Source organism: Carcharodon carcharias, chromosome 7 (genome assembly GCF_017639515.1).
Source record: "Carcharodon carcharias isolate sCarCar2 chromosome 7, sCarCar2.pri, whole genome shotgun sequence".
NCBI lineage: Eukaryota > Metazoa > Chordata > Chondrichthyes > Lamniformes > Lamnidae > Carcharodon > Carcharodon carcharias.
Window position 1 is genome coordinate 26277204 of NC_054473.1, and position 14005 is coordinate 26291208.

The 14005-nt window shown below is 39.5% G+C and overlaps 1 protein-coding gene across 6 annotated transcripts in view; it reads left to right on the forward strand.

Moving 5' to 3' along the window:
- iars1 (isoleucyl-tRNA synthetase 1) overlaps positions 1–14005 on the forward strand; it is a 188795-nt gene that overhangs the window by 14052 nt on the left and 160738 nt on the right. For all 6 annotated transcript variants that reach the window (XM_041191113.1, XM_041191110.1, XM_041191109.1 and 3 more), the window contains 4 exons: positions 2969–3097; positions 4867–5023; positions 5471–5590; positions 7286–7368. In XM_041191113.1, the coding sequence (XP_041047047.1) occupies positions 2979–3097; positions 4867–5023; positions 5471–5590; positions 7286–7368 (479 nt within the window). In that variant the 5' untranslated portion in view covers positions 2969–2978. The remainder of the gene's footprint in view (positions 1–2968; positions 3098–4866; positions 5024–5470; positions 5591–7285; positions 7369–14005) is intronic.

The following is a 14005-nucleotide window of genomic DNA, read 5'->3' on the forward strand; positions in this document are numbered from 1 at the left end:
TTTATCAGAAAGAACAGTGATCGTGACACTGACCTGTGGGGGCACAACTGCACACTTCCCTTCAGCCTGAAAAAACTGTTCACCACTACTCTCTGCTTTCTGTTTCTTAACTAATTTTGTATCCATGCTCCTGCTGCCTCTTTAAACCCATGGACTTCAATCATGCTAATGAGCAAGTCCATTACGTGACATGTTTTCAAATGCTTTTTAAAAGTACTTATACACCAGGAACAATATAAGGAAGGTTTTGAACATCCTTACAAAAGCAAGGTACTGCAGATGCTGAAAAATCTGAAGTGAAAACAGAAGTGCTGCAAACACTCAGCAGGTCTGGCAGCATCTGTGGAACGAGAAACAAGAGATAGTGCTTCAGGTCTATGACCTTTCATTCATTTTATTAAAATCCTCCTTGTGTTTAAATCTAATAAAATGAAAAAGAAGCTTTACAAACAATTCTCATATTGAATTGATATAATTCAGTCATATAAATACTCTATTTCTGATTTGTCACCTTTTTGTTTGATTTGATGTAGCACAGTTTAAAATGTTGACGGTGTGCTTCAGCTCAGATGAGTTTATCTTGAATTACTGTATTTTTGTTCAATTTTGCAAGGTATTACATTCAAAATAAAATCATTTTATGCACTTTTTAAAAAAAAAAGTGAGCTTTTTTCTTTATGCATGATAAGTGACTAGCAATTAGCTTTCTCCTTCTCCCCCCTCTCCCTCACCCCTCCCACCTTTCTCCCACACCTTCCTCCCACCTCCTTTCTGGGCATCCAGTCTTATAACATTATTTTTCTTTGTGCTCCCATTCTAAAGGTGGGAAGTTTGCAGGTTGGGTCACACTGGGTCCTTTATTTTGATGATGTAGGAATAGTGGCACTGAGAATTGAACCCCAGATCAGCTGAAGTTCTGCTCATTCTTGTGTTTGTGTTTTTGGACTGCAGTTGAAGCCTTTCCACAAAATGTACAGTGGAAGACGTTTGCTATTTTAAAAGTATTGAAAAATTAGACGACTTGAGTAGTAACTTATTTTTCCCATCTTATGTAAAGCATGAGTTCACATGGGTAAATGCATTCAGACAATATATTTGTAGCATAATAATGATGCTGAGTTGTGTATTTAGCATGAATCAGTATGTTGATACTTGCTTCTGAATATTTTCCTATCAACAAAACAACTTTCTGTTAAATCACTGGCACAACTGGAATGAAACAAAGTAGTACAGAAATCCACTATTTGGCCCTCTAAACATTGTTGAAGGCAGGGTATTTAACATTTCTTAAAAACATTTAGTTCTCTAAACCTGTTTCAGGGGTATTGTGAATCTTAGAATATATCCATTATATGATCACTACCTGAGGGAGTGGGACTGTATGTTAGTACATATTTCCAGCCTGATATTTTCCTCAGTAGCATGTGGTTCAGGGAAACTGTTCCCTAGTGCATTCTTCATGGCAGCGCCTCTACCAATCAGAATTCACTTGCCAGCCAGTCAGCACCCTCTTTTCATGCAGTATAAATTGTTGTTCCCTTTTGAGATTTGGTATTCTTGTGACTCTGTCCTGATGAATGTAAGACAAAAAGCTTCAACAGCATGTCTCTTTTTTCAGCAATGCTAGAGATTTATTTACTCAGCAAGAGATTAGAATATGGTTGAGGTAAATAGCTTAGATGGTTTCATTGAAATAAAGAAACTAGGAGCAGGAGTAGGCTATTGGTCCTTTAAGTCTGCTCCACCATTCAATATGATCATGACTGATCCTCTAACTCAACATCATATTCCCGCTTTCTCTCCATATCCCTCGACACCCGTAACATCCAAAAAATTATCAGTTTCTTTCTTGAATATACTCAGTGACCCGCCCTCCACAGCCTTCTGTGGTAAAGAATTCCACAAGTTGACCACCCGCTGAGTGAGGAAATTTTTCCTCACCTCAGTCCTAAATGGCCTGCCCCATATCCTGAGACTGTGGCCCAGAAGGAAGCCAGATGGTTATGTGAGAAGAAAAGAAACCGAAAGACATGCCGAAGTTTGAGGTGAGGTAGATGGAATGGGAGGAGACTCAGCTGGAGCATAAACATCAAACTAAACTAGTCTGTTTCTGTGCTATATATTCTGTGTAATTATGCAATTTTTGTATGGCTGAAACTAAAACAATGGTGAATTACAAAGCTAGTGCTTTGTTGATCTTGTCTGCAGAGCAAAAAACTCAACCAGGATTCAATGACTTCTGCTTGAAGTGGGTGTTCAATAGAAGAGCTTTGGGCTCGGCCTGTGCTACTTGCAAAGTGAAATTCTCTGCAGACCCATGTGATCTTGGCTTATAGATAAAGAAGGGGCACCATGGTGAATTACTGGAGAAGGTCAGGGAAAGAAATTGGGAATAGGGAGAAGAATTGTATTGATGTGGACTAGAAAACCTGAGCTATGTCTTGAACTGTTCAACCTGCTTGATGAATTTAAAATGTACAAGATGTGTAATCCTCAAATATATCCCTTATAACACTCAGAATTCATGGGCTATACTGAAACTTTTATATAAAATATTGTTGGGCCTTTCCGATTACAAATTATTACAGTGGTTTGGTGGTCAACTTAAATGTTTTCTATGTGAGCAGCTTCTGATTGTGTGATTGTGATGAAGATTAGTTAGAGGCAGTATAAGACTTGTTTTTCATAGGTATTCCTCTCTGGATATTGTATCTCTGGCCGTACTCTCCTTGCTGAAGGATAACTTCACAGCTGTCTGACTTGAAGCCTTCAACCACTTGAGTCTGATTTTAGGATTAGCAGTTTCTCTTGTTTCTTGGGAAAAATGGGCTGCAAATCATCTGAAATCTATTGTGGATTAAAATATGTGACCATTATTATTTTTGATTCATTGATAAAATGTACCTTGGTTGGTAATTAATCACTTTGCCTAAATTTGAAAGATTACTTCCTTTTCTTTCAAATTCAGATCGTAAAGAATGGTTCAACCTGTGCCAGAAACAATCAACTTTCCTGCAGAGGAAGAGCAGGTACTAAGGATCTGGAAGCAGTATGATTGTTTTCAGGAATGTCTGAAACAGGCTAGAAATCGGCCCAGGTGAGGAGGCATTCTTCAAATTGTTAATTCTTTATTCAGTAATTTAAAATGATCCATATTACCTAGTTCATCTGAAGTGGTTTTTAGCTACGCTAAATAAAATAAAAATCTGGAAAATGGCAATTTATTGCATTAGTTACTGAGTAGAATTGTACAGCACTTTGTGGTAAAATTTATTCAACTGGGAATTTCTTTTTGATTTACTAAAGTGCAATAAATGTATTCTTTAAGGCTGCTGTGCTGCGAGGTAAGTTATTGATTCTACGATTCACTTTCTTGTGCATGACAGCTGTAAAGAGCACAAATATTGTACTATCATCATCGCAATAATGTCTGCTTCTGCTTCTATCTTATTCTCACTGTCGTTGAAACCTTTATCCATTCTTTTTATCACCTGTCAATGTTTTGCACATCCGACTTGCTGTTCTCTCATACTCCATCCACCATAAACTCCCAACGTTTTCAAAACTCAGCTGCATGTATTCTGTCCCTCACAAATTGCTGCTTGAACATTTATCCACCCTCACTAACCCACACTAGCCATGTCCTCCAATACATTCAATTTAAAATCTTCATCCTTTTCAAATCTATTCAGAAACTTGCCCCAAGCTAGCTGTGACATTCTGCAGACTTACAGCCTTCCCACATCTGCATTCCTCTGACACCTGCTATTTGTGCATTCCTACCTCACATCCACACTATTGATGGCAGAGCCTCCAGACATCTGGGAGTTCCATTTTCAAATTCCTACCACAAACCCACTTCTCTCTCCAGCTTTAAAAACCTTTTTAAAAACCCAAAATTTTGATCAAGCTTTTGGTCATCTCTCTTAACTCTTGCTCCATTGCTTATTGTCCTTTATTTTCTTCCATTTCATTTTTTCTCTTTTTAAAAAAGATTTGGTATGTTTTTTCTACATAGAAGCTAGGAGCAGAATAGGCCATTTAGCCCTTCGAGCCTGCTCTGTCATTCAGTATGGTCATGGCTGATCCTCTAGCTCAACGCCATATTCCCGCTTTCTCTCCATAACACTTGATGCCCTTAATATCCAAAAATTTATCAATTTATTTTTTGAATTTACTCAGTGACCCACCTCCACAGCCTTCTGTGGTAGAGAATTCCACAGGGTAACCACCCTCTGAGTGAAAAATCTTTACTCATCTCAGTCCTAAATGGCCTGACCCATATCCTGAGACTGTGGCCCCTGGTTCTAGACTCCCCAATCAGGGGAAACATCCTCCCTGCATCTAGTCTGTCTAGCCCTATTTGAATTTTATATGTTTCACAGAATCACAAAGTCACAGTGCAGAAGAGGCCCTTCGGCCCATTGAGTCTGCACCGACACATGAGAAACATCTGACCTACCTACCTACCTAATCCCATTTACCAGCACTTGGCCCATAGCCTTGAATGTTATGATGTGCCAAGTGCTCATCCAGGTACTTTTTAAAGGATGTGAGGCAAACCGCCTCCACCACCCTCCCAGGAACTGCATTCCAGACTGTCACCACCCTCTGGATAAAAAAGTTTTTCAATCAGATCCCCTCTCATTCTTCTAAACTCTAGTGAATACAGGCCCAGTCGAGCCAATCTCTCCTCATACAACAGTCCTGCCACCCCCCGGTGTCAGCCATTTGTATTACAATTTAATTGTCTTGTGCTTGTTCTCTTTTCTGGCTTTGTTACCATGTGGAAGGCTTGCATGCTTTGAGCACATCTGTATCTTCAGTAAGGAATCTAATTTGAAACATAATTATTGAACTTGACAGATACACTTTTTATGATGGACCGCCTTTTGCCACTGGCCTTCCACACTACGGTCATATACTTGCGGGGACAATAAAGGATATAGTTACCAGGTTTGCTCATCAGAGTGGATTCAATGTGGAAAGGAGATTTGGATGGGATTGTCATGGTTTACCTGTGGTAGGTTTGCAGAATTGGGTAATGTTTTACCAGATTACGTTGTTCCAATTTGGAATTTTGTAAGAGACAGCTCTTGTGTAAATTGGACGTATGAGTATATTTATATATGTTTTCTGCACTACACAAATATTGATTCTGGCCCTGCTTAGCACATCAGCAACAGATAAAACTGAGAAATTAGCAGTGCAGGAGATTACAATTTGAGTGCCACCATTCAATGCTGCTGTCAGATTTGGTTAATGGTTAAGATTAGATATAAATGTTGCTGTAATAGGTTTTTATTAATAGCTGCAAGGATTGTTACCATTCTTAACGTATCTATAGCTTTGATAGTTTTTAAATCTTCTTTTGGTTATTTCAGGAAAGACTTGAAAATGCAGACAATTAAAATTTTATCACCAAAGTACATCAGTTTTTCAAATTTGAAACTTTGTGTAATGTGTGCAGGAATATGAAATTGACAAGACACTGGGAATAAAAGGACCCGAAGATGTAGCAGCAATGGGAATTGCTGAATACAACAGGCACTGTCGAGGCATAGTAATGAGATATGCAAATGAATGGGAGGTAAGTGCAATTGACTTAATACAGTCCTGTATTTGAAAAAAAATTACTGGCTCACTAGCTTGTTAATGCATAGTGCCTATGTAGGTGTTTGTAATATTTGAAAATGAGATATACATGTTTGACTCTCAGGATTACAATTTTGTAACCTTTTGATGTTTTCCAATTCCATTAAAATACATATCTGCAACTTCTTGTTTTATGATATTATACTACTTTTAATGGATAATGCTGTAACACTTGTCCAAATTAGTTATGGCTGTCAGTTATACTTGTCTTTCATTGTCTCCTCCAGGTGGTGCTGTGCTGCGAGTTGTGCAGCTCTGCTCATCATTTTAGCTTCAGTATTTTGTTGCTCTCTTCACTGCTTCACTAGAAGCCTCAAGCTTCCCTCAGTTTCCTCATTTCAGCAAAGTTTAACGTTTTCCTTTTATTATGGGGTCTCTAAATTGCTTGTAATACATTTTTTGATGTTGATGAAAAATAGTGTCCTGATTCATTCTTACCAACATTCCACCTCGCTGCACAAGCCCGAATAATTGGCTGCTTTCCAGTTTCTATTCTTTTTTCACTATATCAGCCACTTTTTTTGCTCATAAAAAATATATCAATCTGATAGCCTTGTGGGTGTTTTTCTTTTGGCTTACTCCCTATTCTTCATCTTTCTGCAACTCTTGACAACCTGCAAGGCTGCAGACAATAATCTTGGGAGGTGGAGGAGGGGGAAGATCTTTTTAAAAAGAAATTGATATGAACACGGCTATTGTCATGTAGGAGGAGGCTGGGAAGAGATACACAAAGATAGAGACACCTGGACAGGGGGGAAAGAAACGTGGGTGAAACTAGATTGTGGCAAGCATAAGGATTGAGAAAGAAAGAAGACAGCAAATACTGATAAGAGATTGTCACACAGATAGGAAGACAGAGAACATCACAGAGACATTGATGTGGCAGAGCGAATTCAGCATGAAGAAAATGAGACATTTTGCCTATGTAGCAAACAGTTTTTGTGCATTCAGTGCAAAAAAGCAGCAATTAGTAGCAGATAGACTGGATACTTTTAGGGCCCTGCTACACTTGTTGGATGCAAACTGCTAACCTTTGGTATAGTATGTTGCACCCTGTTAAATTGTTTAGTTCTTAAGCTCCAAAACTGAGCTTTTAAATTTAGCACAATAAAGGGCCGTCACATGATAATTCCCTCTGGTGGCACCATTAACACTTTTTTGAAATTTAGAAGATTGAGAACACCCACAGTCCTAGCTTTGGTGTATTCACAGTTGATAAAATACAATCCAATATCTTCTCTGTTGATGTGTACAATCTCAGAAGTAAATTAGTGGGTGTCCCCATCAATATAATTTGCATTTTAAAAAAAATGTTACGAAGGAATAACTGCACGATCAATCTTTTTGATCTGTCTGGTGCCAAAACACACTGTGATGCATTTACTTACTAGTGAGTGGAATTCAGGGGAAATATCAATAAATAATTAACTTATTTTGCTTTTGTAATTAAGTAATTAGGTATTTAACTTTTTCCATTATTTTTAATATTAAACTATATTTTATGAAATTAATTTATTTGATATTTTCTAATATTCCAAGACTAAAAGGTTGTTGACAGTTTCATCATTTAGCTTTTACTGTTTATGACAGAAACACCTCAATATTTATGATGCTTGGTTTTCATCAACAGTGTGCTGTCACCCGATTGGGACGCTGGATCGATTTTAAGAATGATTATAAGACCTTGTATCCTTCATTCATGGAATCTGTTTGGTAAGTCTTAAAAATAATCTTTGCATTTCAGCAATTATGGTTGAAAATAAGCCAGTGTTGAAAATTCGCTGATGAAGTCAGATTTGGTAGATTTGGCTGTGCTTTAAAATTATACTGTCAAGGTCAGTATCTTTTTAAACATGCAAGAACTTAAACAAGCCAAACAAAGAAAGGCTATTTCCATTAGCTGAAGGTACTAAGGGACGCAGATTTAATGTTTTGGGCAAAAAATACAGAGGGTCGTGAGGAAACGCTTTTTTATGCTGGTCATGACCTGTAACTCCCTGCCTGCAAGGTGGTGGAAGTGGAGACGATCAATGATTTCAAAAGGAAGTTGTATGGGCATTTGAGAAAAATAAACTTGCAGTGCCATGGGGATCGAACGGACGAATGGGACTGACTGAATTGCTCTACAGAGAGTTGGCAGGGCCTCCTCTGCTGTTATAACTTCATCAGGTTGTGCCTTTTTAAAAATAATTGTTAAACCTAGTAAGTTTGTAGTCTGCAGACTTCAGTTTATTTGAGGTTCCTTTTTTACAAAATGGCCAGTATTCAATTTTTTTTTTACACAATGCTTTTGAAGTAACAACTGAGGATTAAAAGGAAAAAAAATCAACGTGGTTGTTCTCTATTAAATGGCTCAATTTTTAGAAGATTTTTGATGAAAATTTCCTCCTACTGGAAGACTTGAGTCACAGTTCAGCTGTTTTAATTAGTTGAAAATGCTTTTGGCAATTGTTCTAAAATAATGGCTTTTACAAGATCAACCCTGTTGTAACTTTTATTAAATTTGAAACAACTTTTAACCTCTATTATGCTTCATGATATGAAAATACAGTAAATATTTTGTCCTAAAATATTGACAATATTTATCAGCATCCCAATAAAACCTTTTTTTTTGGTAACTATTTCTCTCTGTTCCCATTTTCTTTTGGTCTGAATTGCCTTTTTATTCTCTCTTGTTTCTTCTCATCCACTTATTGGCCAGGATTTTGCAGCTCCAGTGGATAGCCTTGGAGGTGGGACAGGATTGGTTGGGAGTAATTTAATGTGGGCTGACGTTAGAATGGACCTCTGAGGTCATCACACTGGGTCTGTTATTTACCAGCAGCAGATGACAATTCCAGTGCGAACAGCGTGCGTGTCTTCAAAACTGGTGATTGAGAGCTTATTAACATGATTAAAAACCTAATTGAATGGTACTGTACGGTTCTGTTTGAATTTTACAGTGTGCACAGAGGCTATGGGACGCCAGAGCCCTGGCAGGTATTTAAAGGCAGCAGCTGAGGTCATTGCTGCATTTAGAAGCTGTAGGATCAGGCATTTTGCTTTCCCAGGAAGGCTGGTGCAGCATTGCCATTGAAGGGGGAGAGTTAACATGCTAAGGATTTGGTGTTGAGCCTCCATCATGCCATCTAGAACCAGGCATGGGGGGACAATTGAGAAGGGGCTGAGAGAGGGGTGAGTGGCCAGCACTGAAGAAGCAAGGGTCAGAGTGGCCTTTCAGAATCCAAGTGCCATGGGCCTCGTCCACTTGGGAGGAAGGGCCCTCAACAAGGAGGAGAACACGAGAGGGAGAAAGGTGTGGGCACATGGATTTAGACAGCAGCAACCTCATAGCCACCTGCAGGGACAGCCTTGGAATGGGGAAGCGGTAGAAGGTCACAGCGTGGCCCGCAAGCAGAACTTCTCCAAAGCAGGGAAAAGGTGCTGAGTAGGAAGGGTATGTAGACAAACAAACAGAGGCTGAGCTACCTGCAGATATCAGAGCAACAGTGTTGCTGAAGACTCCGCCTCTCCCAAGGGGCTGTCACAGATTTTTGTCCCATGATGGCAGATGAGCTGATATCCATTTGCATTGGTGGTCACCCAACAATAGTTGTAGCAGTGAAGGTTACCATGGCCTTAAATTTCCAGGTGTGTGCATGGTGCCTTCTGAGGAACCATGATGCCTACGTACTCAGGCACTCCCAGGTGCCACAGCTTTTCACTCCCCAGACAAGGGATATTTATGAAAGAAAAACAGAAAATTCTGGAAAAACTCAGCAGGTCTGTCAGCATCTGTGGAAAGAAAAACAGCTAAAGTTTCAAGTCTGTATGACTTCTTCAGAGATAAAGAGTAGAAAGTGATGGAATTTATATTGTTTAAGGGGGTGGAGTGGGCAAAGCAGGATAGTTGGGGGCTAAGGAGAGATTGACAAAGATGTCATGGACACAAGATAGTCTTATCTGGAAGTAAGAAAACAATTGAAGTAGAGGTGGCAGTGGGCAATGTTACAGGTATGAAAGTAGGAGATCTTTGTGATGGAGTGTATATGACGCCAGAGTCAGCCTGAGGCATTGGTTGAGCAGGATGGAATCAGAAACAATATTTTTCCCAGTGTTTAGGTGGGGAAATTGAAGTGGAGAATTAGGTGGAGAAAGGTGAAATTGCACCTCATCCAACTCTGGATACCAGATAAACACAGTCAGTGGAGAGGGCAGTGATGGAAGGGTAGGGTCAGATATTGTCGTACATGTGGAAGCCTACCCCACCCCCCCGCATCTGCAGGTAATATTGCCAGGTGGCATCTTGTAGATGAGGAATGTGGTTGGGGAACAAGGATCGATCCTTGGAAATCCCAGAGGCATTAGTGCAAAGGCAGGAAGAAAAGCTATTGCTAGAAATGCTGTGGCTGTGATTGGACAGTAAGACTGGAACCAAGCCAGGGTAGTAACACTGAGATGTCAGAGAGGAGATGTTGAGGATTATGTTGAATAATGCACAATCATAGAGTATGTTTTTTATGACTTTGTGGTTATACCACACTTGGAGTACTGTGCACATTTCTGGTCTCCATATTTTGAAAATGATAGAGGCATTGGAGAAGGTGCAAAAAACATACACAAGGTTAATGCCGGAACTGAGAGTGTATATTTCTCAGGAAGTTTAACCAAGTTAGGATTCTTTCTCTTAAAAAGGCGAAGACTGAGGGGTGACCAGATGGAGTTCTTTAAAATGATGAAAAATTTGATAGGTTAGATATAGAGAAAAAGCTTCCACTTGGGAGTGTTCAAATTAGAGGTCATAGGGCAGGATTTTCCCCCCGTTGGGGGTGAAGTTGAAGTGCTGGCGTGCACAGGCACGCCCCCAATTGGGGGCATGGTGCCATTTTACAACTATGTGCTACCTGTGCGGGTGGGGGGAGTCCCTAAACCTGAGAGTGCGCTCTTTCACACATGCGCACGAAAGGGCGCACTCATCTCCCTGAGGCTAAGTGCTGCCTCAGGAAGATCGCCTCCACTGTCAAAAATATTAAAAATAGAGGAAAGAAAAATTGCCTGACATGTCCCCTCATGTGACACTGTCACATGAGTTGGACATGTCCGTAAATGTAATTAAAAGTTTTTTTTTCATTTTAAAAACCTACATGAAACCTCATCCCACCTTTTTCTAATTCCCGCGAGGGCTCCTGGCCTGCCTGCCAACCTTAAGGTTGGATGGGCAGGCCCGTTAATTAGTTAAATGACTCTGTCAATGGCCTCAGTTGGCCATTGACAGGTCAGCGGGCGCATAGCTGATTTTGCTGCGCCCCCGCCTACCTGAAAATTTAAATGGGGCGCGATGACGTCGGGATGATGCCGATGGGAAAATCCTGCCCATAAGATAGTTGTTAACAATAAGTTCAGGAGAAACCTCTTTCCCCAAAGAATGGTCAGAATGTGGAGTGCACTACCACATAGCGTAGTATGTCACAAACGGAAATGGAACAGCATAAGAGTATTTCGAATAATAGATACCTGGGAACATTTACAAGGCAGGAACCCATTCAAAACTTCAGATGACCTGAAATCCCACTGGTGAAACCCAAGTACTTTACAATTATCAGGAGCTTGAATTTTCCTGCTATCCACTTTATCTCAAATCTGAATAGATTTAACTTTACAAGAATTTGTTTTCACCTTCAGTTTTGTGTGGCTGTGCCTGCAGTGGTTGGGCCAATGGCAGTTTTCAGTGCATTCCATGTTTGTGATGACCTTCAGTTAAAAAACCAATTTATCAAAATGTCACAAAAGGACACACAACTTATTGGAGCAGGCAAAGGACATAAGTCCATGCAAGCTTGCTCCTTTTCAAGGAATCAGCCACAATTAACAACTTAATCACCTTTTTCTCTGGAAGTGCCTGTCATTGTCTTTTAAGCCTATTTACACTACCTCCTTCAGTGATTTTTTTCTCCCTCTGGTAACTTACTGAGAGAAAATGGTGGATGTGACTCTTCATTTTACTGGAAAACTGCTATTCTTTTAAATGCATTTCCTGTTTTTGACCCCTTTGGGCATATCACTAACTTACCTAGATTGATTTAGTTTGTTTCTTCATAATCTTAAACATCATTGATCTCATCTCAAAGTCTTGAGTTCTTCTTTCTCAGAGTTAAGTCAATGAGCGTGTGAGTCAAGCACACCAGGAAGGTCCTCTGGGTTTGATGTTCACTCCAGGTGTGATCAGTTGTTCTCGGTCAGTTGGTATGTTGTAGTTAGCATTTGTGGTTAGTTAATGGAAAACTATCCCTGTATCCTGTTTTGGATTGCATTTTTATAGAACTTACATGGATATTTAGTGAAGACAGGATAATGCTCAGTTGTGATGCTTCATATAGTCAAATTGCTAGCCGACACTCATGTTCTTGCTATTGTGTGAAGAATTTCTAATTGGAGGAGGCATCATTGGGCATCTGGGAATTGTGGGTCCCAATTGTAGGTTGAACCAGGAGTTGATCTTTTGAGGTGTGGCTGATGAAAGGGGAAAAAATGGTTTAATAAATAACCCATATATTTTCAGCTTGATCCTAACACTCAGAATAGTCTTGGTACTTACTTTGAAAGGCCTCTAAAAGTTGATTAGTCCTGTATAAATCAAATGGCTCATTAGGTTTAAAGTGAGTGTATAATATGCAAGGCAATTTGGCAGTTCTCTAAGATTATCTCATGGAGGTGTGTTTTTGCAAAATTTCCAGAAGATGGAGCTATGCATCAAATAAAACAAAATACAGTTTTGATAGGAGTTGATAAAAGAAAAAAAACATGCATTTGTATAGCACCTTTCACAACCACAAGACACCTAAAAGCATGTTACAGCCAACGAACCACCTTTTCAAGTGTCGTCACTGTTTTAATGAAGAAAATAAGGCAGTCAGTATGCACAAAGCAAATTCCAAAGTAATAGCGATCCAATTGTTTTTTTGTGATGTTGATTGAGGGATAAATATTGGCTAGGATACCTGGGATAACTCCCCTGCTCTTTGAAATAATGCCATGGGATCTTTTACAACGGAGCAAGCAAATGGGGTCTCGGTTTAACGTCTTACCTGAAGGACAGCACTTCCAACAGTGCAGTGCAGCACTGTCATCCCTGATTTTTGTGTTCAAGCCCTGGAGTGGCTGAACTACTGCTGCACAACATAAAAACTTAAGTCTTTTTTCCACATATCTATATTATTCCCCCATGAGATATAATTAATAATTACACAGAAAACCTTTGAATAATGCATAGGGTAATAGCTTCTTGCAGTAATGTACAGCTCGTTCAAAGAGTAAGGCAGCGCAAGACTAGCAAAGTGAATGTTGTGCCTCAGATGTGAAAGTGTGACCAACTGAGCCATGGCTGACACACATTGTGGCCAAGTATTAGGCATTTTAAGGGATACAATTCACTCCTGATTTAGTCCAGTCACTTGTACTAATTAAATTGAAAAATTCATTAATTTGAATTAGCTTTGAATCAAGAGTTGTAACCCCCAGTTGGCAATTGGGTGTAGTATTGAAGGGGAAATGAAGGGTTGTGAGTAATTGAGTGGGGGAGGGAAAATGATCAAGTAATGATATGGGTGGGGTGGAGTGGGTGGTTGGGGTGTGCAATGAATAATACTTGGATTTGAAATTGATGAGTGGAGAAAGTATTTGAGGGGGAACAGAAGTCCACCACCCCCCCCCCCCCCGCCGCTGCCCACATAAACAGCAATAAGCTGACCTTTTTTAAAAAAGACCTTAAAGAACAGGCCTTCAACAATTTCAGGAAAGAAAGACAAAATGAGCATTTGAGCATTTCGTTAGATAAGGAAAAGGGCAACAGATAACACAGTTTGCATAAAGGCATTTAACAAACACACAAAATGGAACTATTAAGAATATAAAGGCCAAAGTGAAGACAGCACATCTGGGATTACTTTTTAAAAGGCAGCAGAATAGGGGCTTTTTTGAAAAAAAGCAACACAATACAAATGAACTATTAAACAGGCAGTACAAAGGTAGCTGTTTGCTTTTGACAAAAATTTTTCAGTTTGGGCCTCAAGCTATGCATAAAAATGTTTATCATTTTAAAAATTTACAGTTTTTGAAGCGAAATCAGTCCATGGGTCACTTATTTAGATTCACTTTACTAGTCTTGCATTGCCTTACTCCTTGAATGAACTGCACAGTACTGTAAGAAACTAGCCTATGCATTATTCACTGATTTGCTGTGTGATTATTAATTTTAAATGAAGAATTTTCTGCTATATCTCGGGGGAAAATAATATAGAAATGTGAAAAAGGGCACTACGTTTTTATGTACTACAGCAGTAGTCCAGTAGAGAGTGGGTTCATATTCTGAATC